Source organism: Phyllostomus discolor, chromosome 2, assembly GCF_004126475.2.
Source record: "Phyllostomus discolor isolate MPI-MPIP mPhyDis1 chromosome 2, mPhyDis1.pri.v3, whole genome shotgun sequence".
Taxonomy (NCBI): Eukaryota; Metazoa; Chordata; class Mammalia; order Chiroptera; family Phyllostomidae; genus Phyllostomus; species Phyllostomus discolor.
The window spans coordinates 10,632,737-10,657,995 of NC_040904.2; the positions used below are offsets into that span (position 1 = coordinate 10,632,737).

The 25,259-nt window shown below is 52.6% G+C and overlaps 1 protein-coding gene across 2 annotated transcripts in view; it reads left to right on the forward strand.

Moving 5' to 3' along the window:
- The first annotated feature begins 272 nt into the window (after positions 1-272).
- COL6A2 (collagen type VI alpha 2 chain) overlaps positions 273-25,259 on the forward strand; it is a 31,475-nt gene continuing 6,488 nt past the window's right edge. For both annotated transcript variants that reach the window (XM_028503640.2, XM_028503643.2), the window contains exons 1-27: positions 273-416; positions 14,551-14,693; positions 14,888-15,486; positions 15,729-15,749; positions 16,500-16,565; positions 17,355-17,408; positions 17,491-17,535; positions 17,840-17,866; positions 18,106-18,132; positions 18,239-18,283; positions 18,880-18,933; positions 19,362-19,424; positions 19,555-19,617; positions 19,881-19,970; positions 20,447-20,509; positions 21,032-21,094; positions 21,323-21,385; positions 21,797-21,859; positions 22,117-22,167; positions 22,491-22,526; positions 22,912-22,974; positions 23,179-23,241; positions 23,420-23,455; positions 23,718-23,763; positions 23,967-24,119; positions 24,298-24,750; positions 24,928-24,966. In XM_028503640.2, the coding sequence (XP_028359441.1) occupies positions 14,579-14,693; positions 14,888-15,486; positions 15,729-15,749; positions 16,500-16,565; positions 17,355-17,408; positions 17,491-17,535; positions 17,840-17,866; positions 18,106-18,132; positions 18,239-18,283; positions 18,880-18,933; positions 19,362-19,424; positions 19,555-19,617; positions 19,881-19,970; positions 20,447-20,509; positions 21,032-21,094; positions 21,323-21,385; positions 21,797-21,859; positions 22,117-22,167; positions 22,491-22,526; positions 22,912-22,974; positions 23,179-23,241; positions 23,420-23,455; positions 23,718-23,763; positions 23,967-24,119; positions 24,298-24,750; positions 24,928-24,966 (2,461 nt within the window). In that variant the 5' untranslated portion in view covers positions 273-416; positions 14,551-14,578. The remainder of the gene's footprint in view (positions 417-14,550; positions 14,694-14,887; positions 15,487-15,728; positions 15,750-16,499; positions 16,566-17,354; positions 17,409-17,490; positions 17,536-17,839; positions 17,867-18,105; positions 18,133-18,238; positions 18,284-18,879; positions 18,934-19,361; positions 19,425-19,554; positions 19,618-19,880; positions 19,971-20,446; positions 20,510-21,031; positions 21,095-21,322; positions 21,386-21,796; positions 21,860-22,116; positions 22,168-22,490; positions 22,527-22,911; positions 22,975-23,178; positions 23,242-23,419; positions 23,456-23,717; positions 23,764-23,966; positions 24,120-24,297; positions 24,751-24,927; positions 24,967-25,259) is intronic.

Sequence of the window (25,259 nt, forward strand, 5' to 3'; positions counted from 1 at the left end):
GAGTGAACGTGGCCCGGGACGTGGGGCGGGGGCAGGAGGCAGACCGGCCCGTTGTGGGGAGGCCCCTGACTTCGCTCAGGACAGTTTCTGGAGAAGTGGCAGTGCCCCACCGTCGCCGCGCCTCGGGAGCCGGAGGGGGGCTTTTCCGCCCCCACTCCCTTTCGGCCCTTTTCGGGTTCCCCCCACCGTCCCCTCTGCCCGCGGTACCCCCTACCGGCCCATACGCGTGGCCGCAGCGCCTCCCGGTGGCCGCGCATCTGGGGGCGGGCTGGGAGGGGGCGGGGTGGGTATAAAGACCGCGGCCCCTCCCGTGGTCCCCTCCCTCCTGCCCACTCCGCGCCGACTCTCGCCGGTCAAGACCCGGAGCCTCCTCGGGACGTGTCCGGCGAGGGCGCCCCGCGCGCGCTCAGGGTCAGGTAAGCACCCCTCGACCCCGGGACCGGGACCCTCTGCGTGGAGATGTGGTCTGGCCCTGGGACCCGGACAGCCGCCTGGAGCCGCTTCCCGCTCGTTAGCAAGCCCTGCCTGACAGGACAGGACAGGACAGGAGCGCGCGGGACCTGGGTCCCAAGGGCACCCGGGATGGGCCCTCCTTAGGACAGTGTCCCTACGGGCTGCCCCCTCCCCCACCCCCCCGCCCGCGGTAACGGGCCCTCTTTCACGGCCCCACTCCAACCGCTGGGCGCCAGATCACAGTTCCTCACGTCCGCGCCTTAGCTGCCTGGGCGGTGGGACCGGGAGGTGGCGAGTTAATTGCGCGCTGACCCCCCATTTGGTCTCTTCTGGGACGCAGTTGGGAAGGGGACTCCTTCCTTATTCCTGGGCTCAACGCTAAGGTGCAGAAACTGGGGCTGTCTGCAGGGACCTCACCACCTCCCTAAGTCGCCAAACAGCCGAAGGGGCTCAGCATCTGAACTCAGATCTATTCGAACCAGCGGCTGGGAGGTCTGTGGCCTGGAAGACACCTTCAAGGGTTGAGGGCCCAAGTGAGCCCCTGGGAAGACCACCCCCCCTAACCAGCTGTGATGTGAGCTGAGCACAGGGTCTCCAAAGGTGCTGGCCCCTCTCCCCTGGGCTGAGGGAGAGGGTGCTTCTCCTCCTGGAAAGAGAAGCCAGGATAGAATGGGCTCCTGGGGGCACCAGGGGAGGACGGGGTCTCCAATACCGCAAGGGTAGTAGGAACAGGGTGCGGAGGGAGACAGGTCATACACCCCTACCTACCCACAGAGTGAGCAACAACCCAGCCTTTCTCCCATTCCCCTGCGGCTGGAGGAGCCCTCCACAGCCCGGCTTCCTCCCGCAAACTCCACTGGGAGACTAAGGAGGGGGGCGAGAGGCAGTCGCAGGCAGTGAGGGGGGAGCCCAGCTGATCCGGCCTGTGGTGGCTTCCCTGCTGGGCCAGACCCCGCCCCACCCAGGACTCCTCACCCATCCCAGCAGAGTTCCAGCGCCCTCAGGGAATGGGGGGGGAGGGCAACCTCTGAGAGGCCTACTGACCCTAGTAACACAGTAACAACACACACAAAGAGGAGGGTGTGGTGGCCCAGGTGTTCCCACCGTTCCACCCAGTGCCCACCTAGAATACGGCCCTGCACCCAGAGAAGAGGTGGCCAGCCCCAATGCCCACACCCCTGGTCTACCCAGCTGTCCCAGACGAGAGGAATTTCACTTTCAGATGGATGCCCAAAAAGAAGTAGGCTGGAGATCCACAGATTCCCCTGGCTTTTTCCTTTCATTATAGGAGTTCTGGCCAGGAGGCCATCTTGCATTTGCCTAACATCCAAGGCCGGGAGGCGGGACAGGCCCTTGGGGCTCCAGGAGGGAAGCTGTCTGCCTTCCTGCAGGCATTCGGAAGCAGGAGAGTGGGGCGGGGAGAGGGCTTGGGCCCCCAGGCGTCCTTAACTCGGAGACTCCTGATCCCCTGGTACCCTGAGGGCCGCGGTGCCCAGGGCCCAGGTGTGTCCCCGTGGCTGCACATGGGTTTCAGTGGGCCTCTGGTAGGAGCGGCCACGCTGTGCTGACGAAAGTGGCCTGGGAGACCTGTGCAGAACACAGCTGCTTGGGCCCGTCGCTGGGCTCGTCTGCAGCGGGAGAAGCCACAGGGAAGGTAATGTCCAGGGCGAGAGTAGGGCTTGATCCACCGGGCCACCTGGTCAGGTGGGGCACAGGTCCCTCGCACTGGGCAGTGCACACCGACGCCCAGTGGTGGCTCTGCATTGCCAGCCCGCACGGGTGGCTCTGTTGTGGAGGGGGCCACCTGCGGCCCCTCGGGCGTGTGGGGAGCCCTGGACAGCAGAGGAGCCTCAGACGAGCTCCCCAGCAGGCATGGGCCAGGACAGAAGCGGAAAGGCCAGTGCCTGGGAGAAGGAGCTGGGCCCGATGGCTCTTCCTGGGCCTCAGCAAAGGGCTTGGGCCCTCCCGCCCTCCCCTTCGGCCTCTGGTTTCTCATCTGTAGAAGGGGGCTGGGATGAATAGACAGCACCTGCCCTTTTTACCTGCCAGGGCTGCTGGGGGGCCTCCAGGCGCACGGGGTGTGGGCAGATCATGTCTGCAGCCACGACACACTCTACAGTCCTGGGAAAACTAGTTCTTGTGATTGTTTCAGGAGCAACACAAATACTATAGTTTGATTTTTAAAAAAAGCATGGGCCCACATGTCAGTGGGTCAATTCCTCTTGTGGTTCCTCTGGCACCTTTGGGTAAAGCCAAAGGGGACCCTGGGTTCATGGGGTCCAGCTCATTGAACAGGCTGCAGAGGGTGGGGGGGGGTGGCTCCCACTTGAGGGCGCACATTGGGTTTGGGCCATGTCATAGAGCAGCATTCTCCACAGACCCACTGGGGACTTAACATGTGTCAATGCCCCACGCCACACCAGCGGTGGTGGCCCACTGTAGACACTGTGATGAGCAGAGGGGGGCAGGGGCAGCTGGGAGGGGCCCCTTCTCCCAGGACGGCAGAGTCTGGGTCAGAGCTTGTGAATGGTGTCAGTGCTTTTTCAAGGCTGTTGTCACACACCCACCAGGAAGGTGGAGAAGGACCCTGGTGTCCATCATGAGGGACCAACGATGGGCAGAGTCCCTGCCTGTTTCCTTATTTGCCAATTTCCTAGATGAAGGGTGTCGCCTGGTTGGTTTGTCTGCGAGTCTTGGGCTTTTGTGTGGTCCAACAGGTTTGGATTACTGCCTGCAGGGTTGTTACTTGCCAGCTGATGATTTCCCCAATTGCCTCATGGGTGCTGATATCTTACTAATTTATAAGAACTCCCCCCCCCCCAATTTTTAAAAATGGTGGCAAAACACACATAACAAAATTTATCGTCTCAGCCATTTTTAAGTGTATAGCTCAATGCTATTAAGTACATTCATACTGTTATGCCCATCCATCTCTGCAGTTCTTTTCATTTCACAAAACTGAAGTCTGTCCCCTTTAAAACTTTAAGTCCCCAGCCCCTCCCCCAGCCCCTGACAGCCACCATTCTACCTCCTGTCTACGACTTTTGAGGTAAGTATCTCACTCATATCACTGGAATCATTACTTTTTGTCTTTTTGTGACTGGCTTATTTTATTGGCATAATTTCCTTGAGGCTCACCCATGTTGTAGTAGGTGTCAGAATTTCCCTCCCTTTTAATGCTGAATAATATTCCATTGTATGTACAGACCACATTACACTTACCCATTCATCCATCACTGGGCGCTTAGGTTGCTTGCATGTTATGCATACCCACTACGAGCAGTGCTGCTGTGAATATGGGTGTACAACTGTCTCTTTGCTCTGAATTCCTTTGAGTATATACCAAGAAGTGAAATTGCTGGACCATACACATACGGTAAACCCACTTTTATTTTTTTTAAGGAACCACCATACTGTTTTCCACAACAGCCCTACCATTTTACATTCCCAGCAAACAATTCAAGTTTCCCCACATTGCCTCCAACACTTTTTGTTTTCTGGGGGTTTTTATGGTAGCTCTCCCCATGAGTGTGATGTGGCATCCCATAATTTTGACTTGCATTTCCCTAATGGTAATACTGAGCATCTTTTTGTGTGCTGATTGGCCATTGGTAATTCTTCTTCAGAGCAATGTCTGTTCAAGTCCTCTGCTCATTCTGAATCTGGTTGTTTGGGGATTTCTTATTGCTGATTTTTAGTTCTCTATGTATTCTGGATATTAATCCCTTATCAGAAAAATGATTTGCAAATGTTTTCCCCCATTCTGTAGGTTGCTTTTTTATTCCTAATTTTGTTTTCAATTTTCGTGAAAGCTGATCTGCATATTTTTTGAGCTGTTTGTGGCCTTGGTGTCATGTCCCAGAAACCATTACCAAACCTAACATTGTGAAGATTTCGCCCTATGTTTTCCTCTAAATTTTCATAGTTTTGGATCTTACATTAGGTTATGGGTCCATTTTGAGTTCATTCTTATGTGTGGTGTTAGGTAAGGTTACAACTTCATTCTTTTGCAGGTGGATATCCAGTTTTTCCTGCACTATTTGTTGAAAAATGGTCTTTTCCCCCATTGGATGGTCATGACCCCTTTTTGAAAATCATTTCACTATATATGCAAGGGTTGTTTCTGGACTCCCTATTCTACTCCATTGGTCTATGTTATCTGTCTTTATGCCATTGCCACAGTTCTGATTATTGTAGCCTTGTAGTAAGTCTTGAAATCAGAAAGTATGAGTTCTTCAGCTTTGTCCTTCTCTTTTAGGATTTTTTTTATGCTATTTGGGGTCTCTTGAAAATCCTTATTAATTTTAGAAGGGATTTTTCTGTTTCTGTAAAAATCAACATTGAGATTTTGGTAAAGATTGCATTAAATCTGTAAATCACCTTGGTGCTATTGACATCTTACTATTAAGTCTTCTAATCCATGGTACAGATATTCTTTATATCTTTAATGTCTCTCAGAAATGTTTTATAGTTTTCAGTGAATAAATATTTCACCTCCTTGGTGACAGTAATTCCTATTTTCTTCTATTGATGCTAATGTAAATGGAATTGTTTTCTTAATTTCCCTTGTTAGTGTACATTGTTAGTGAACCAAACTGTAACTGATTTTTCAGTGTTGATTTTGTATTCTGCACTTTGCTGAATTTATTTATTCTAAGCTTCTTTTTGTGGGATCTTTAGGATTTTTTACATATAAGATCATATCATCTGTAAACAGATCATTTTATTTCATTCTTTCTATTTGAATACCTTCCCCTTCTTTTTCTTGCCTAATTGCTAAGGTGAGGACTTCTAACCCTATGTTGAGTAGAAGTGACCAAAGTGGGCATTTTAGCTCTGTTCCTGATCTTAGAGGAAAAGCTCAGTCTCTTACCATTGATATCTGATGATGTTCGTTATGGAATTTTCATATCTGGCTTTTATAATATTGAGGTAGTTTCCTTCTAGTCCTAGTTTGTTGAGTGTTTTTATTATGAAAGGGTGTTGAATTTTATCACAGGTTTTTTCTGTATTGATTGAGATAATCATAAGGGTATTTTTCCTTAATTGTGTTAATGTGGTGTGTTACACTGATAGATTTTCATATGTTGAACCATCCTTGCATTCCAGAGATAAAACCCACTTGGTCATGGTGGTTAATGCTTTTACTATTCTACTGAATTAGGTTTGCTGATGTTTTGTTGAGGATTATAGTACCAATGTTCATAAGGAGTATTGGTTTCCAGTTTTCTTTTTTTGTAGTGTCTTTTTCTGGTTTGGGTATAAGGGTAATGCTGGCTTCACTGAATGACTTAGAATGTATTCCCTCCTCTTAAATTGAAATTTGGTGAATTGAAATGCAAAAGTTTGAGAAGTATTGGTGTTAGGCTTTCCTTTAAATGTTTGGTAGAATTCACCAATGAAGCCATCATGTGCAGGGATTTTCTTTGTCAGGAGATTTTAATTACTGATTCAATCTCCTTACTACTTATAAGTCAGTTCATAATTTCTATTCCTTCATGATTTGGCCTTTGTAGGCTTTGTGTTTCTAGGAATGCATCCATTTTATCCAGGTTACTTGATTTGTTGGCATACAATTGCTTATAGTACTCTCTTATAATCCTTTTTATTTCTGTAGAATTGGGAGCAAAGCCCCCACTTTCATTTCTGATTTTAGTAATTCGAATCTTCTCTATTTTTTCCTAGTCCATCTAGCTAAAGGTTTGTTAATAGTGGTCTTTTCAAGAAACCAACTTTTGATTTCATTTATTTTCTCTATTAGCTATTTTAACATTTATCTCTGCTATAATCTTTTTTCCTTTCCTTATCTTTGGGTTTAGTTCGTTGTTCTTTTTCTAGTTCCTTAAATTGTAAACTTAGATTATTAATTTGAAATGTTTCTCTTTTTATGTTCATGTTTTTATATTCAGAGCTGTAAATTTCCCCCTTAGCAATACTTTCACTGTGTTTCTTAGGTTTTGGTATATTTTGTTTTCATTTTTATTAGTGTCTGAGTATTTCCTAATTTCTCGTGTGATTTTGTCTTTGATCTATTGGTTGTTTAAGAGTGAGTTGTTGACCCTGGCTGGCGTAGCTCAGTGGATTGGGCTCGGGCTGCGAACCAAAGTGTCGCAGGTTCGATTCCCAGTCAGGGTACATGCCTGGGTTGCAGGCAATGACCCCCAGTAACCGCACATTGATGTTTCTCTCTCTCTCTCTCTCTTTCTCCCTCTTCCCTCTCTAAAAATAAATAAATAAAATCTAAACAACAAAAAACAACAAAAAAAAAGAGTGAGTTGTTTAATTTCTACAATTTTGTAAATTTTCCATTTTTCTTCTCTTACTGACTTCTAACATTATCCCATCATGATTGGAGAAGAGACTTTGTGTAATTTATTTTCAAACCTGTTGAGGATGCCATTGTTGTTACATTTCCCGCATCACTGCAAGTCCTTTCCTCCCCAGCTGAATTTACTTCAAGGGGATTTAAAGGGTTGGCATCTTTTCCTCCCATTTGTTTTTCTTTTTCTCCTTTTGGGAGCCAGACACTGAAGACTAGGACATTCAAAAACAGCTACCTGTACATGCCCAGGGGAAGGTGCAGGCTCAGGAAAAACCTGAGAAGATCTTACATTTATATCTCAGACTGATCCTTGGCATAGAGACAGCCTACAACAATCAAAAAATAAATAAATAAAGACAACCAGCAAACCCTAGTGAAAGGTAAGAATATGATTTACAGAGTTACCACATTATTAGATTGAAATATCCAGTTGTCAGACAAAAATTGCAAGACACACATGTATGAAACAAGAAAGTATGGCCCACTCAAAGGAAAAAATATATAATCCAAAAGAAACTGTCCTTGAAAGAGACCTGGTGGTGGATCTACTAAACAAAGACTTTAATACAACCATTAAAGATGCTCGAAGAACTAAAATAAATGAAGGCATGGAGAAAGTCAAGAAGACAATGCCTGAACAAAATGGAAATATCAATAAAGATACAGAAAACCTATATAGAATCTATAAATAATGGAGCTGAAAAGTACAATAGCTATAATTTGTAAAATGTATTAGAGAGATTCAAAGACACATGAACAGACAGAAGAAGGAATCAGTGAAGTTGAAGATAAGACAATGTTCTGAAGAACAGAAAGGAAAAAGATTACAGAAAAGTGAACAGAGCCTAAAGGACCTTCATACCTATTGTGAGAGTTTCAGAAGGAGGTGGGGTGGGGGGAGAAGCAGAGAAAATATTTGAAGAAATAATAGTCAAAACTTCCCAAATTGTATGAGTAACATAAATATAAACATTGAAGTAAATCAATGCACTCCAAGTAGAATGAAGTCAAAGAAAGTCACACTGAGACACATTATAATACAACTCAAAAGATGAGAGAATTTTGACATCAGCAAGGGAGAAATGACTCATCATACCCAAGGGATCCTCCATAAGGTCATTATTAGCAGATTTCTCATCAGGAACTTTGGAGATTAGATGCAGTGGGCTGATACATTCAAAATACTAAAAGAAAATAAAAACTGTCACCCAAGAATCCTATACCAGCAAAATTGTCCTCCAAAAGTGAGGGTAAAATTAAGACATTCCCAGATAAAGCAAAAACTGAGGGAGTTTGTTAAACCATCCAAAACTGCCTTGCAAGAAATGCCCAAGGGAGCCCTGCAGGGTGAAATGAAAGCACTCTAGACAGTAACTTGAAGCCTAAGAAGAAATAAAGTTTTCAATGAGGATAAGTACATGAGCAATTATAAAAAAAAATCTGTTCTTATTGTAACAATGATGTGTAACTCCACTTTTTGTTTTCTACATGATTTAAGACATGAATACTTTAAAAAACAATCATTAGTCTAAAAGCTGGTATAACTGTAATTTTGGGTTGTAACTTCATATTTATTTTCTATATGATCTAAGGGACTAATGTATTAAAAATATTTGTTTACATTTTTGGACACACTGATAAAGATGTCCTTTTCACCTGAAATTATTACAAAATAATATTGAATGTAAAGTGTATTTGAAAAAAGTGTTTTTAATTTAAAAATTTTTTAAAGATGTAATTTTGTGGCATCAATAAATGAAGGGGCTAAGGTTGGAGCTCTTAAAGCAGCAAGGATTTTATATATTATTGAAATAAAGCTAGCATAACTGCAAATTACAGTATTATAACTTTAGGATATTAAATGAAATCCCCATAGTGACCACAAAGAAAATACCTAATGTATACATGCAAAAAGAAGTGAAAAGTGTATGTAAATGTTTCACTACAAAAATCAACTGAACAGAAAAGGAGAAAGTGATGCAGAAAATGAGGAACAAAAAAGCTATAAGGCACGAAGAAAACAATAGCAAAATGACAAAAGTAAGCCTCTCCTTATCAGTAGTTCCTTTAGCTGTGTGTAAATGGATAAGCCCTCCAATCAAAAGACAGAGACTAAAAGAATGGATTTTTAAAAATAATTCAACTATATTGCTTTCTATAAATACTCACTTTATATCCAAAGACACAAATAAGTTGAAAGTGAAAGGATGGAAAAGTTTATTCCATGCACCAAAAGAATTCCGGGGTAGTTATAGTATAACAGAGAAAGTGGACTTTAATCAAAAGCAATAATAAAAGACAAAGACGAACATTATATACCAATAAAAGGTTCAATACCGCAAGAAGATATGACCATTATAAACAAGTACACACCTAGTAAGAGGCCATCACAAATTTTAAACCTTAGGAATGTAACATCTTGATCATGAATTGGGAAGTCTGTTGCCTGGTTCTTAGTCTGTTCCCACTCTGCTCGTGTTGCTTTTGTTGTAACGAGGGTCATGTGTGGAAGCCCAGTTGTCAGGAGTGGAAACTTGGACCCAAACTGCCTGGGTTTGGACCTCAGCCTTTAGCTGAACACTTTGGACAAGTTACCTGCACTTACTCTCAGTTCCCTCCTCTAAAGAATGGTGTTCTCATAGTGCCTACGTCCAAGGACTGCGTGAGTGCTAAGTGATGGAACACAGTGTCTGGTGGAGAGTGACTGTGGAAGATGCTGCATTGAATTTCATCCTTTCTGTTTTCTTCAAAGACTTTTTTGGCCCATGTTTGGCACTCAGTTCCTTCTCCTGAGACTTATTTGGGTGTCCTGTGCGAGGTGGGGTTACCTTCACTTCTGCTCACATTGTGAGCCCTTGTCCCAGCCCTTTTCCTGCTCTGAAGGCCACCATCTCACTTCCTCAGTCCATGTAGGTTGCTGTGCCCACTGCCGCATGGTCAGCTGCCCCGTTCCAGCACCAAAACCACAAATGCTCAATCACCGTAAGTTGATTGTCTCATTCGCACTTGCTAGCGTGTTTCCTCATCACCCTTTATCTTTTATTTTTCTGAGCTACTTTTACTTATGTGTCCAGATGAATCTTAGATTTATTTTGTCAGCACATAGGAGCAAAAAACCAAAAACTTTTCTTGAATATTTTAATCAAATTTTTATTCAGTTTTATATTTAGTCAGAAGTACCAATATTCTTAAATATTGTATTTCTCATCCAAAACCAAGATTTATCTCTCCAATGTGTTCCTTAGAAAACTTTTTAGTTTTTCTTAAGGCTTGCACATTCTGAAAATAGATTTTTGTTAAGTTTATTCCTTGGATTTACATGTTTTTTTTCTTGCTAGTTTAAATTCTGGTTTTATATTACATTATCGAATTGGTTGTTACTAATAAAAGAAAATGTATAGCTTTTGAACATATATGTGCGTGTGTATACACAATAATTTTAACTGCCTCATTGCATTCTACTCTCCCCACCTTTCTCTCTCTCCCCTAAACTGTGTTCAGTAGATTTCACTGGGTTTTCTAGGTAGACAGTCCCATCTTAAACTGGGCGGTTACCGTCTCTTCCTTTCCAAGTTCATACTTCGGTTTTTTTGTGGGATTTTTTTTTTTTGTCTTATTGCATTGGCTTCCAACACGACACTGAATGATAGAGGGAGATGAACACTCTTTATCTTTTTATTTTTTTTGTTGTTGTATTCTAATAGGCATTCTTTGAGTGCAAGAGTTTTTAATCCAGGATCAGGTCCATGGACTCCCTGAATTCTTAAAGGATATGATTTCTGATATACACATATCTGTGCATTTCTGTCAGGTGAAATTGTCCAGAATCCTAAAAGGGTCTGTGACCCACAAAGAAAAGAACCTCTATTTTAGTTTTCACATAAAATATGATATTGGGTCTAAATTTGAAATATATATACTTTATAACGTTAATCCAGCACGTAAGTTTGTTGTGAAGTTTTTCCTTGTCTTTTTTTATCAGAAATAGACATTTGGGGGCTCTATTAAAGCAGAAAATGATTTCCTATTTTCTATAGTAAAGTGACTTACATCAATATATTCCCTAGTGTTGCATCATTGTATTTTTATTGTAACTAAATCTTACTTCTGGTCTAGTGGTCCTTAATATACTACTGGATTTTATTTTCTAAGATTAATTAAAATTTTTGTAGAGCTCCTTTTCGGAATTTCTTTTGTCAACTTTTGGTCTCAAGTTTTGCCAAGTTTTAAAATGAATTGAAAAGAAGCTTATAGTTTTATGTCCTGAAGCAGATGAAATAGCAGATATGTATTTGTCCTAGAAGATGCAAAAGAATCATTCAAAAGCTGCCTGGGCAAGAGCCTTTGGGGATATACTTCCTTCCAGTGTGTCCATTCCTTCTAGAACAGAGTCTAGCCAATTCATCACCTCTCCTCAGAATTTTTCCCAGAAAATAGTCTTTCACATGTGTTAGCTCAGAGCTGCATGTGGTATGGCTGTTAAAAACAAACAGCCACAAAAACTTCCCTCATACATGATACTATTTTACTTATTCTTAAATTTGTATATTTTCATACTTGTATTTATGATTAGACTTGCTAAAAAATTTTTTCTATTTTATTGTCCTTTTCAAAGAGTCAGCTCTTAGATCTATTTTTTATTCTAGTCTGAGTACTTTTTAATCAATTGATTTATTTTTCATTATTTTCTCTCTCTGGCTTTCCTGAGACTTATCTTGTTCCTTTTCTTTGTTTCTAGTTACTTCAACTACAATCCTAACTTGTTATGCTGATTTCTCATTTTATAACATGAAGTATCTAAGGCTATACATTCTCCTCTGATTATAGCTTTGGCTTTCTCATGTTTGTTTTTATGTGTAACATTCTCATTGTTATTAATTTCTATGTAGTTTTTATAAAACAGAATTTTTTAGTTTTCAGGTGTTTTGATTTTTTTTCCTTTGTCTTATCAGCAGCTGGTTGTGCACTGTGACTCAGAGAATTTGATCTGTACAATTTTCAGGTGTTTTGATTTTCCCAATTAAAAAAATAAATTTAAGCTTTCCTTGTAGCTTACTCTAGGACCAAGTTTTGTAAAAAAAAGAAACTTTTAATATATATATTCCTACCCTGACTGGTTTAGCTCAGTGGGTTGGGTATCATCCTGCAAATCAAAGGGTTGCCAGTTCAATTCCTAGTCAGGGCACATGCCTGGGTTGTGGGCCGGCCCCGGGTTGGAAGTATGCTAGAGGCAACTGATCGATGTTTCTCTCATGCACCTATGTATCCCTACCTCTCTTTCTCTTTCCCCTCCCTTCTCTCTAAAAATAAGTAAATAAAAAATTTTTTTAAAAAAATACCGCATATTAAGGACTATAAGATGCACCGGATCATAAGATATACCTGGGTTTTAGAGGCAGAAAATAGGGAAAAAAATTTTTTGAAGCAAAAAGTGTGGTAAAATATTTAATAACCTGTGACCCCACTCCACAGCCACCCCACCCCCACAGCAAGCTAGGTAAGCTACATTTGGACTATAAGATGCACCCCCCTTTTCCTCCCAAATTTGGGGAAGTCCGAAAAATATGGTATATATTTCTTACTTCTAGGTTTCAAAGACATAAATAGGTAATTAAACAATTACCTATTGTGTTTTATTCACATTCTCCAAATCCTTTGTGTTTAAAAAATATATATTCCTGCCCTGGCTGGTATGGCTCAGTGGATTGAGTGCCAGCCTGCAAACCAAAGGGTCACTGGTTCAATTCCCAGTCAGGGCACATGCCTGGGTTGCGAGCTGGGTCCCCAGTTGGGGGCATGCAAGAAGCAACTACACATTGATGCTTCTCTCCATTTCTTTCTCCCTCCCTTCCCCTCTCTCTCAAAATAAATAAAGAAAATCTTTAAAATACACATGCATATATATTCCCTACTTGTTACTCTCAAAGTTTCATAAAAATGGACATTCAGATTCTATATTTTGTGTATCTGATCTGTCGACAACTTAAAAAGGTGAGTTAGTCTTCTACCGTGACTTCCGTTTGTAAGTTTTTCTTCAGTTTTTTAGATTTTGCTTTACACAGTTTATATCATGACATTTAGTACATAAAGACTTCTGACTAGACTGCAGCCTGTGTCTGTCCCTTGGCCCCATCCCTCACTCTTCCGTGGTGAACGCTACCCAGTCTCACACAGCACCGCCCCTCTCCTCCCACCTGCGCCCACCTCTCCCCACTCACTGTCTCTGCACCACCTGTGACACTCAGCTTAAAGTGTGGCTCTCATGGACGCCATTGGCATGGGCTCCGTTTCTCTGCCCAACTGCGGAAGGTTTCTCTTTAACGGGAGAGTTTAAGCCATTCACGTTTATTGTCACAAGGGATCTATGTCATTTTTCGGACATTGAATTTTATGCTTCCTGACTCCTTCTCCCTTCATTTTCTACATTTCATGGTATTTCTCAAGTTTCTTTGCCTTTTTATTTATTCTGTTATCTGAAGAAATTCCTTGCAGATTTTTTTTTAACAATGGTATGTAGGTAGTGCAGATCTGAGCCCATTTTCACTTGAGACTTGGATTCTTGCACATGAAAGATAAGTTGACTGGGAAGACATTGTTGGTGCATTTTGTTTTTCTCAAAATTCCAAAGTTACTATCTCATGGACTTCTGCCTACAATGCTGTGGGGAGTTTGATGCCTCTAATAGTTATCTATTGCTACATGATAAATTCCCTCAAAACTCAGTGATTTAAAGCAAGAAGCATTTACTGTCTCATAATTTATGTGGTTCAGGAATTTAAGAGGGGCTTGACTGGGTGGTTCCAGCTCAAGGGCCCTCAGGAGGCACAGCCATGGTCTGTATTGGCTAGGGTCATGGTCACGGGAAGCCCTGACTGGGACGCAGGATATGCCTGCAAGACGGCTCACTCCCCAAGCTGTTGGCTGGAGGCCTCGGTTCCTCCTCTCAAGGGCTTCTGCAAAGGCTGCTTGAGAGTGTTTCTGGGGCTTTGAGAGGCAGCTGGGGGCTGCAGGGGTCCCCACCAGAAGAGCCAAGCCATGTCCCTTCCCCACCTTCCCACAGACAGTCCTCATTCCTCTCATATCTGGTCCCCAAAGCCCAGCCGCACCCCCTGCCCCAGCCTCCAGGTGTTCTTCCAGGCTGTGCAGCTGCAGGGTGGGCCTGGCAGAGGGCAGCAAGGGGCAGGGAAAGCTCACGTCTGTGGAAACACGCCTGGGCACAGTGAATGGCTTTGGGGAAGGTACCCCAACCCCAAGCACCCACTGCCTGCCAGCCTCCAGGCTTGTCTGGGTCTTGGCCCCTATATTCCATCCCAGAGACCATTTTCCCTAACTGGTCAGTGTGGGGTCCTTTAGAAAATGGAATCAACTACCAAGGCCCACCCCTGACCCTGGCCGGTGCCTCTCTCACCCCTCCCCTGATGCTTCTCCTCCCAGTCAGCCCAAGCTGACCTCTCTGCCCTGCCCCCCCCCACCAGCACACCCCCTGCCCTGTTCATGCCACTCTGTTCTCACAATGTGGTCAACTGGTCAATCTGCCTGTCTTCCAGACCCAGCCTCCAGGGTGGGGACAATGGGGAACGAGCTAATCCCACCCAGAACTGAGCCCAAAGCTGGTGGTCTCTGCACCCCCTCATCGTTTGTGGCCCCCACCTGGGGTCCCTGAGCCCCATGCTGGCTGACCCACTGTGTGTGCCGCCCCCACCACCTGGGGAGGAGGGCTCCCCCAGGAGGGAGGGAAGGGCGCTGTCTGCAGCAGCCACTCCTCCCTGTTGCAGGACGTCAGGGACCACGGGTGCTGCCAAGATGCTCCGAGGCTCCTGTTCTGCCCTCCTGCTCTGGTGGCTCCTGGGGGCTGTGCACACCCAGCAGCAGCAGCTGGTCATCGCGCCCGAAACCTCAGAGAGAAGCACCTGTCCAGGTACAGCCTCGGGGGCTGGGGCTCCTGTGGTAAGCAGAGGGCAGAGCAGGGACAGCTGGTGGGGAGCCAGGGCCCCGCGTGCAGGTGTGGCCGGTGTGAGGCAGAGCCCAGGACCGCCCACGTGCACAGGGTCCCAGGACGGCCCATCGCAGGCCCTCGGTGTGCAGCCGAGTGACTCCTCCCGTGTCCCCCAGAGAAAGCCGACTGCCCCGTCAACGTGTACTTCGTGCTGGACACCTCGGAGAGTGTCACCATGCAGTCCCCCACCGACAGCCTGCTCTACCACATGCAGCAGTTTGTGCCACAGTTCATCAGCCAGCTGCAGGACGAGCTGTACCTGGACCAGGTGGCCCTGAGCTGGCGCTACGGCGGCCTGCACTTCTCCGACCAGGTGGAGGTGTTCAGCCAGCCAGGCAGCGACCGGGCCTCTTTCATCAAGGGCCTGCAGGGCATCCGCTCCTTCCGCCGCGGCACCTTTACCGACTGCGCACTGGCCAACATGACCAGGCAGGTCCAGCAGCAGGGGACCAAGGACGCGGTCAACTTCGCGGTGGTCATCACTGACGGCCACGTCACTGGCAGCCCGTGCGGTGGCATCAAGCTGCAGGCCGAGCGGGCCCGCGAAGAAGGCATCCGGCTCTTCGCTGTGGCCCCGAACCGGAACCTGAACGAGCAGGGCTTGCGCGAAATCGCCAGCTCGCCCCATGAGCTCTACCGCAGCAACTACGCCACCATGCGGCCGGACTCCACCGAGATCGACCAGGACACCATCAACCGCATCATCAAGGTCATGGTAAGCAGCCCTGGCATCCCATCCTCCCAGGGCCACCGTCAACCCACAAGCGTGGGGTGGAGGGTGGGCTCAGGAGCCCTGGGACCTGATCACCGGGCATCAGCCTCAGTTTACCCTCTGTGACTAAGGTAAACCTGGTCAAGGTCCCGCCTGCTCCAATACCCTGGCTTCGCTGCCAGATGCGGAGCAGCCCCGATCTCCAGCTCGTGGCTAACCAGGGTTTCTCTCTGTCTTTTCTGCAGAAACATGAGGCCTATGGAGAGGTGAGAGGCATTTCTGTCCCTGCCAGCCCTGCTGGGTGTGCCCTGGGCCCTCTGAGGCGCTGACCCAGCAGAGATTACACACTTCGCCTTGCCAGCCCCCTGGCACTCCCTGGGCACCTGGGAGAGAGACCCCCTCTGCTCCATGTAGGGCCTGAGACTCTTGAGTTTGGTACGATGGCTTCTGATCCAAACCATGCTGTTTGAACCCAGGAGGTCAGTGTTAGGGTCATCCACCAAGCACTCGCCAAGTGGGTGAGCGTTAAGGCTGAGGGTGGCCTCCTGGACTGACAAGCTCCGTCCCCCTGAGCCAGGTCAGGTGGCCGGTTGGATGCCCAGCACGGGATGTGCGGCCCTGGGTCCCTGACATCCCCCCGTGCCTGCGCACCCAGCTCCAGCTCACAGGCGGGGAAGGAGCGTTTCCCACTCGGCGAGGCTCCTGCCGGCACACCCTCCCCGGGAGAGCTGCGCACAGCACAGTAACATGACATGCAGGCACAGGGGTGCCTAGCTGACCGCTCTTTCGTCCTTGCTGCTGTTAGTCACCACTCAGCCCAGCCTCTGTTCCTGAAGCTGGACTAGAGCGTGTATAGACCCCCGCCCTGGTGGGGGCCTCCTGACTCTGGCCCTTTATCTGGCCCCGTGCTCGGGGTGGCCTACCCCCAGCAGGCTGGGGGCCTGGGCAGCATCCTCCCTGCCCCCCAGCTGGACTCTTCATGCTGCCCTCACGCTGCCCCTTGCTTCTTATTTCAGTGCTACAAGGTGAGCTGTCTGGAGATCCCCGGGCCCTCTGGCCCCAAAGGCTACCGCGGACAGAAGGTAAGCTACCCAGCCCACCCTGAAGTCTGCTCTGCTGGGAAGCCCCCAAACCCTCTTAAACTATGAATTTCGGGCCAGCTACACTTCGATGGGTTCAACACTTCTGACCCTGGAGAAACTAAAACTCCACTTGATCTACTTCCTTTTAAATGACATTTTGAGAAAAGTAGAGACATTTTTAAAAGATTTTACTTATTTATTTCTAGAGAGGGAAGGGGAAAAGAGAGAGAGAGAGAGAGAGAGAAACATCAATGTGCGGTTGCTGGGGGTCATGGCAGCAACCCAGGCATGTGCCCTGACTGGGAATCAAACCTGTGTCACTTTGGTTTGCAGCCCGTGCTCAATCCACTGAGCTACGCCAGCCAGGGCAAAAGTAGAGACATTTTTCAAATTAAGATTTGCCATTAAAACATTCTTCTAAAGCCAACAAGTCGGTATCCCAGACAGCGTGAGGGTGGGTGCTGCCCAGGCCGGTGCAGAACCGGAGCCGCTGCTGCGGAGAGGCCCGGCGGGCGCCCTACCTAGGGTCAGAGCTCAGAGAAAGGCCAAAACAGGGCCAGGACTGACAGAGGTCGGGATTCTCTGAGGTCTGAGGTCAGAGGTCAGGGCCACTGACCGTTCTCTGGGACATCCTGATGTGGCGTTGTTGTTGTTGCCTGGGCGGGACCAGCAGCCAAGCCACCCTGACACCGAGACCATCACTCTTCCACCTCCCAGTGACAGGGTCCCCCATGGCCTACCCTGCCCCTCCATGCCTCAACTTACCGCTTTTCCGTTGTCTGTTTTTAGGGCGCCAAGGGCAACATGGGTGAGCCCGGAGAGCCTGGACAGAAAGGACGGCAGGTGCGTGTCCTCCCACCCAGCCCCGCAGCCCCTGCTCTCCAGGCTGGAATTACTACACCCATGACCCCTTGTTCTTCCGCAGGGGGACCCAGGCATTGAAGGCCCCATCGGATTCCCAGGACCCAAGGCAAGTTGTGCCCAGCCCTGCTCGGATGGCTGGGGACACTGGGGACGAGCCAAGGGCTGCCTGGCTCCAGGTGGGACCAGCCCAAAGGGCCAGGATGTCTCAGGCCCCGCCCGCCTCCCCTCCCCTACCTCAAGGAAGTGAAGCACCTCAGCATTTTGAGTGTTGTCCCCAAACCAAACGTCTGTCCTGAGCCCCAGTCATGTCTGCCTACCCGAGGCTGGTGACCACTGCCCCCTCTGGTGACCTGCTGGGTCGCACACACACTCCCCACCATAATGCTGCTTTTCTTTCCTTCCGACCTCAGGGCGTTCCTGGCTTCAAAGGAGAGAAGGTGAGAGTCCAGCTCCCAGTGGCCAGATTCCACCTGGCATCTGTTCGAGCCTCCGCCCCTACTCCCCACAGCATCCTGGGCGAGCCTGCGGTTCCTGCTGGGGCCACTAGATGGCTTCGTGCTATGGTGGCCTTGTTCCGGGGTCCTCCTGGCTGGCCGGGAGGAGACCTGGGCCCCTCAGGTGGGGGATCTGTGATGCTACAGACCTGAGCTCACAGCCTCACTTTCCTTCTGCACAGGGAGAATTTGGAGCTGACGGGCGGAAGGTAAGCCGCGTGTTGGGCCGGGTGGGCAGGGCACCCCACCGTCCTGCTCCTTGCTGAGGGATGATGGTCGGGGCTGACGGGAGTCCCCTCTCCCTTCTCCCTCCAGGGTGCCTCCGGCCTGGCCGGCAAGAACGGGACCGATGGACAGAAGGTAGAGTGCTCCCCCCACCCCGGGCTGCAGCCGAGGCCGGCGGGGGCGGGGGCGTGCACAGCGCAAGCGTCTCTCAAGCTCCCGGCTCCTTCCCTGGGGCCCGGCCTCTCCCCAGGGCGTGGCTGCAGCAGTCCCAGCAGTGCCTGTGCTGCGGACGCAGGACAAATGGGGCCATTGCAAGCGCAGGAATGGACGCTTGCTTCTGAAAACCAAGGCCCAGTCTTGCAGGAACTTTCCAGTCTGTCCTGCACAACCCCACACTGGCCTGAGTGGCAGTTCACACATGTACACACATGTACACAAACATCTCGTGCATGCACTCACCCATGCACACACATCACATGTGCACACAGGCATGCACACATGTGGAGGAGACACTCAGGACACTTGTGCCACAGCCACTCCCCTGCACCCACAGCCATGCCACCGTGACAGTCAAGCCGTTGAAACACACACTAGCACGTGTGTGTGCCCAGTGCTCGTAGGCTGGCATGGACTGCGCCTGTACCTGTCACACTGTCACATTTACACCTGCTGTTGGCACACCCTCTCCTGACTCTCGCCCCTGACACACCTGCTCCCCTCTCCCGTTTCAGGGCAAGCTGGGGCGCATCGGGCCTCCTGGCTGCAAGGGAGACGCCGGGAGCCGGGTGAGCACGACTCGGGCTCCTCTTCGCATTGACGTTGAAACCCTGAGTGGGCGCCAGGCGGGGGCGGGGAAGCCGGGAGTCCCTGAGCTTGGTTTCTGTCTTTGGCCCTGCCCTGCCCATCCCTGCCGCTGCCCGGGGACCAGACTGGGTTGGGGGTCACAACAGGATGAAATGGCCTCAGGGCAACTGCTCCCCAGAGTCCTGGCAGCTCGGCTCTGAGGTTCATCTGGTCGTCCCGCCCAGGTCCGGCGGGTTCTGGCCACCGAGACCCAGGTGGAGCATGCAATCCAGAGGATGTGGGGGGGGGGGGGGGGGGGGAGAGGGGCTGGTCACTGTCCCCATGTCAGCTGGCCTTGAGCTAGTGGGGAAACCCCAAGTGCAGCTCTCAGTAACAGACCCAGACAGCGTCTTTCCCCATTTCCTCACAGGGCCCCGACGGCTACCCAGGGGACGCAGGTAGCCCTGGGGAACCTGGAGACCAGGGTGCCAAGGTAGGTGGCCTAGCCCATGGGGCGGCAGCCAGAGCAGGCCAAGAGTGTGCTCTGCCAACGTGGTGGGGGAGGCGCGTGCCCCTGGCCTACCTCCAAGGGATGAGAGGCTGATTTCTCCAAACCCTTCCAGGGGGACCCTGGCCGCCCAGGACGCAGAGGGCCCCCAGGAGACGACGGGGCCAAGGGAAGCAAGGCAAGTGCCCCTGGGGGTCCCCGTTTTCCTGCCCCGGCCACACACCGCAGTGCCCACTGGACCAACAGAAGTGGGGGGCAGGATGGAGAGCAGGCACCCTTGCCAGCCCCTCGCCTGAGCAGGCGACCAGCCTCTCTGTCCCGCAGCTGGGTGACAGAGCACCCACTCCCCAAGTCACCCCCGATCCCACCTGACCAAGTAAGATCAAGCCTGCTCATGTGGCCCAGGCCACCCCACCTGGCTGAGTGGTCACCTCCCCACAGGGCTACCCAGGCAACAGCGGAGCCCCAGGAAGCTCCGGCGTGAAAGGAGCCAAAGGCGGGCCTGGACCTCGAGGACGCAAAGGCGAGCCTGTGAGTCCACACGTCCCAGCCCCTCAAGCCCAGGGTCCAGAGCACTGCCTGCCCAGCCCCTCCTGGCCTGTGCCCTGCTTGGGCCCCTCTGAGTCCGAGGGTCCCCAGGGTGCCTCCACACACCCCTTGCAGAGGAGGAAAGGGTCAGCCACGCCCCTGCCGGCTGGCCTGGCCCGGCCCTGGCCTGGCCCGGCCCGGCCTGAAAGTGAGCTGAGCGGCTGCACGGATAGCCAGTGCGAGCCAGGGCCCAGTCACGTCAGCTGAAAGGCGACCTGGACTGACAGCTGACCAGGAGCCCCCTCCCCCCCGCATCGTTTCCTAAATCCACGGCTGGGATCACACCAACCGGGCAGAGGAGGAGGGTCTAGGCTGAGTCCCTCTCGAGGGGCTTCCAGACCCCAAAACCAGAGTCCCTGTGGGTGGAAAAGAGTGTGGGGTCCCCCTGTGGCCCCCACCCACATGCCCACTCTCTGCAGGGGCGCAGGGGAGACCCTGGAGCCAAGGGCGGCCCGGGCAGCGATGGCCGCAAAGGCGAGAAGGTGAGTGTGTCTGTGCCTGGGAAGCGCGGGTGCTGTCGCCGCGCCCACCTCTGCGCCAGGCTCCCACCGCGGTGCTGACCAGCAAGGGAGAGCAGCAGTGGCCCCAGGGCCTCTCAGTGGGGACACTCCCTGAAAGGGCTGGGGACTCAAGAGGCAGCCGGGGCGTCCCCAGCTGCATGGCCTGCGGAGGAACCCGGGTGGGGCTTGGCCAGGTCCATGTGCCCAGTGCACAGCTGTGAGGACTGCCAGCTGCTCCATCCACAGGCTGCCGCCACACGCACACGCTCCTGCAGGGGGGCAGGGTGTCCCGTCTTTGGGGCAGGACCAGAGGTTCCTGTGCGGTGCGGGTGAAGGGCTGAGGGGGGCCCCCTCCTGCGGGAACGGGTGGTGATCCTGCCCGAGCTGCAAGAGGCTGATGTTCCGACGTCACCTCCACAACCTGGGGTCCTCTCCAGAAAGGGTGGCGCCCTCCTGCTGCACCTTCTCCCACACACCCCGGATAACCGGGCTCTCCTCTCACAGGGTGACCCTGGCTCCGAGGGGCCCCGGGGCCTGGCTGGGGAGATCGGCAGCAAAGGAGCCAAGGTAAATGGGGAGCAGGCGGCATCCAGCACCCTGGTCGGAGGGGTGCTGAGCCTGGGACCCCCTGCCCTTCCCCTGCCCTTCCCTCCCTGCAGCCCCTGCCAGGGCCGCTGTGGTCAGGGCTGAGGACCGAGGCCACGTCCAGGACCTTATGGAGGATGGCAGCTGCCCCCCACCCTTCAACGTCTGCAGTGCTGATGACAGGGTCTCTGAGGTGCCCTTTCTTTCCAGGGAGACCGAGGCCTGCCTGGACCCAGAGGTCCCCAGGGGGCTCTGGGGGAGCCCGGGAAGCAGGTCAGTGGCAAAACACCTGGGAGGGGCCCACGGCTCTGGGGCTCAGGCCCTGGTCTGTCCTTCAGCCTCACTTCAGCCTCCTAATCCCCCCGCCCTGTAGTGCCACCTGGGTTCTCCTGTCCTTGGCAGGACACTGTCCCCATGACAAACTCAGGCAGTGGGACAAGGGTCCCTGTGCACCTCACTTCCTGGTCCTGCCCTGAATGGTTCAGCTTCACCAGGTGGGGGGTGGGGGTGAGCAGGAAGCAGTGGGCATGGCGGGGGGGTACTGGGAGCCCCAAGGGGGCATGTGGAAGAGGAGGAGCCAGGCAGTGACGCTCAGGGCGACAAGGCAGTGTTCCCTGGTGGTCAGAGCTGCACGCAGTCAGTCTGTCTGCACCACCTCCCCTCTTTCTCTCCGCCCGCCCTCAGGGATCTCAGGGAGACCCCGGTGACGCTGGCCCCCGTGGAGACTCGGGACAGCCTGGCCCGAAGGTACGCCCCCTCCCGGCCTGGCAGAACTAGAGCAGTGGGGGCGGGGCCGTTTTCAGCTCTGGAGGGAGGCTGCCTGCAGTGTGCCTACCAGCCCTCAGTGGGGGTGGGGGGTCGGCAGGGGGCTGGGCAGCCACTGTAGTTCTCACCATGGGGGGGGAGCATGCCCTCCCCAAAGCCCAGCCCCACCGGCCCTCTATCTGTGCTGACTGTTCGTGTTTCCCACCGGACCTGCCCTGGTGGGCCCGCCCCTTCTCCAGGGAGACCCCGGCAGGCCTGGAATCAGCTACCCAGGACCCCGAGGAGCACCTGTAAGTCCTGGCCTAGGATGGGAGCCTCGGGGAGGGGCAGGTGTCTCCGGGAAGGCCCTGAAGGTTGCCACTGGCTCCCTGGAGTGCCTTCATCCCGAGGGACAGGGTGCGGAGGGGGCACAACCTCGGGGACAGACACGGTCCCCCAGGAACTGTCTGGAGACCGTGCGGGCACATTCGCCCACAGGTTGTGATGGCGGAGACTACCACGAGGGGAGGGAGGGGGCGCAGACAACCCCCAGGTCCCCAGCTGTGTCCCCGGGGTTAGCGCATCGGCTCTCAGGGGTCCATGCCCAGTAACTCCCACCCCTCCTTTCTTCCAGGGAGACAAAGGCGAGCCCGGCTCACCTGGCCCCGAGGTACGTGGGGCCCCTCTGCACGCACCTGGGGTGGCCCGTGCCCTGCTTCCCGGGGCTGGAGCGCCGTGCCCCTCACCTCATGCTTGGCCACCAGCAGCTGCCCCTCGCTGAGTGCTGAGTGCTGAGGGTGGCAGCCAGCCGGCTGAGTAGAGTCTCTGCCAAACCCAAACCTGGGTCCCCCGAGATGCCCTGTGCCGAGATGCCCTGTGCTCTTGCCGTCTAACCGAGCCCGAGAGCCAGGCATGGGTCCTCCCCTCCCAAAGCACACCCTGTCCCCAGCGGACTCCTCAGAGTCCCGGAGGCCTGGGGCGGTGGGGTGGGGGCGAGCAGAGCTCCCCCACAGATGTCCCCTCCGCCAGCCTAACCTGCGTGCCCTGTGTCCCAGGGGGGCAGAGGCGACTTCGGAGTGAAAGGAGCACCAGGGCTAAAAGGAGAAAAGGGCGAAACTGTAAGTGCCCTCCCCATTCTTCCTCATTCCTCCCTCCCTCCTCCTCCTCTTCCTCCTCCTCCCTCGCATCCTTCCTCCCCACCCCTGTCTCCTCCCCTCTCCTCCCTGCTCCTTCTCTCTCTGTCTCTCCTTGTCCCGGAAACCAGGGGCTGTGCAGGGACCACCTCGGTATTAGCTGAACCCGCTTGTCCTTCTTCTTCTCAGGCAGACCCTGGTCCCCCTGGTGAGCCAGGCCCTCGGGGGGCGAGAGGAGACCCGGGACCTGAGGTAGGTCAGCCGCCGGTCCATGTGGCCTTCACGTTGTAGCCCCTGGGCCAGGCAGGCCAGCACACACCCTGCACCACAGGGCTCTGTGCCTGTGGTGGAAGTGTGGGTCAGGGTTCGAGGACCCTGCCTGGCCTCACGTGACAGCAGTCACCTCTCACTGTCATCCTTCCTCCTCCAGGGAGAGCCCGGCCCCCCCGGAGACCCCGGCCTCACGGTAGGTGTCACCCAGGGGTGGTGTCCTGGTCCTTCCTCCTAAAACCGAAAAAGCTAGGGCAGCAAGGGCAATGTCAAAGGGCAAGGTCAGCAGGAGTGGGGTTAGTGCAAGGTCAGAGGGCAAGGTCAGCAGGGCTGAGTTAGGGTCAGGTCAGCAGGGGGAGGTCAGAGGCAAGGGGAGCAGGGCCACCGACTCTCCCTGCAGCAGCACCCCAGCTCCCTCCGGGTTCACTGTCCTAGCTGGGGTGACCCCTGTGTTGCAGGAGTGCGACGTCATGACCTACATTCGGGAGACGTGTGGGTGCTGTGGTGAGTCTCAGCCCCGCAGGGTGGTGCTGCTGGGCTGCCCCAGGCTGTCACCCAGGGGGGTCGGGGTCATCGTCCAAGTCCCACCCTCCCCCCGCCCCGTGGGATCATTTCCCATCTTGCACTTGGCTGTGCACCCTGTGGTCTGGGGGCGCGCCCCGGTCCCGGGTCAGCACACACAGCCACTGCCCCCCGCCGGCCCGCAGACTGTGAGAAGAGGTGTGGCGCCCTGGACGTGGTGTTCGTCATCGACAGCTCGGAGAGCATCGGCTACACCAACTTCACGCTGGAGAAGAACTTCGTCATCAACGTGGTCAACAGGCTGGGGGCCATGGCCAAGGACCCCAAGTCCGAGACAGGTCGGCCACACCCTCAGGGGCAGGGGCGGGAGACCAGCGGGCAGGGCGTCCTGGGATCCGGTCCTGGGAGGGACATCAGCGTGGTCCAGGGTCCCGAGGTCCCCACTTGCGGGTGGCAGGTGCGGGCGGTGACACGGCCCAGGCCAGCCCCTCACGCCCGCCCACGGCCACCGCGCAGGGACCCGCGTTGGCGTGGTGCAGTACAGCCACGAGGGCACCTTCGAGGCCATCCAGCTGGACGACGAGCGCATTGACTCGCTGTCCAGCTTCAAGGAGGCCGTCAAGAAACTCGAGTGGATCGCGGGCGGCACCTGGACGCCCTCGGCCCTCAAGTTCGCCTACAACAAGCTGATCAAGGAGAGCCGGCGCAAGAAGACCCGCGTGTTCGCGGTGGTCATCACGGACGGCCGGCACGACCCCCGGGACGACGACCTCAACCTGCGGGCGCTGTGCAACCACGACGTCACCGTGACGGCCATCGGCATCGGGGACATGTTCCACGAGAAGCACGAGAGCGAGAACCTCAACTCCATCGCGTGTGACAAGCCCCAGCAGGTGCGCAACATGACGCTCTTCTCCGACCTGGTGGCCGAGAAGTTCATCGACGACATGGAGGACGTCCTGTGCCCCGGTGAGCGGCAGCAGGGCCTCGCACCTCCCCCGCCCGTCAGCCCGTGTCCCTGCAGGAGGGGAGGGGACCTCTCAGGAGGGAAGTGGCCGGGGCGTCAGTGGGCCACTGAGGGAGCCTAGCCCCCTCTGGGCAGCAGAGCCTGACCGGGACCCCCCGGCCTCCTTTCCTCTCTCCTAGACCCCCAGATCGTGTGCCCGGACCTTCCCTGCCAAACAGGTAACATGCGGAGCCACTGAGTGTCCCTCCCTAGACTAGCAATGACCAGGGCCCAGAGGGCCTCACAGGGAAGTGCACTGTGGTGCCCCTCCTTAGTGGGAAGCCCTCCGACTGGAATCTCAGCCCCCTGGGCTCCAGCAGGTCTGAGGAGGGGCCCTGAAGGGCTCAGCCGGCTTCAGTGGCCCACCCACCTGGCACATGCGGGTGCTGTGGGCTTGGCCCTGCTCTTGGTGCCAGGTGCTCAGGCCTGGGGGTCTCCTCTGCCCGACAGAGACAGACGCGCAGGGCCATAC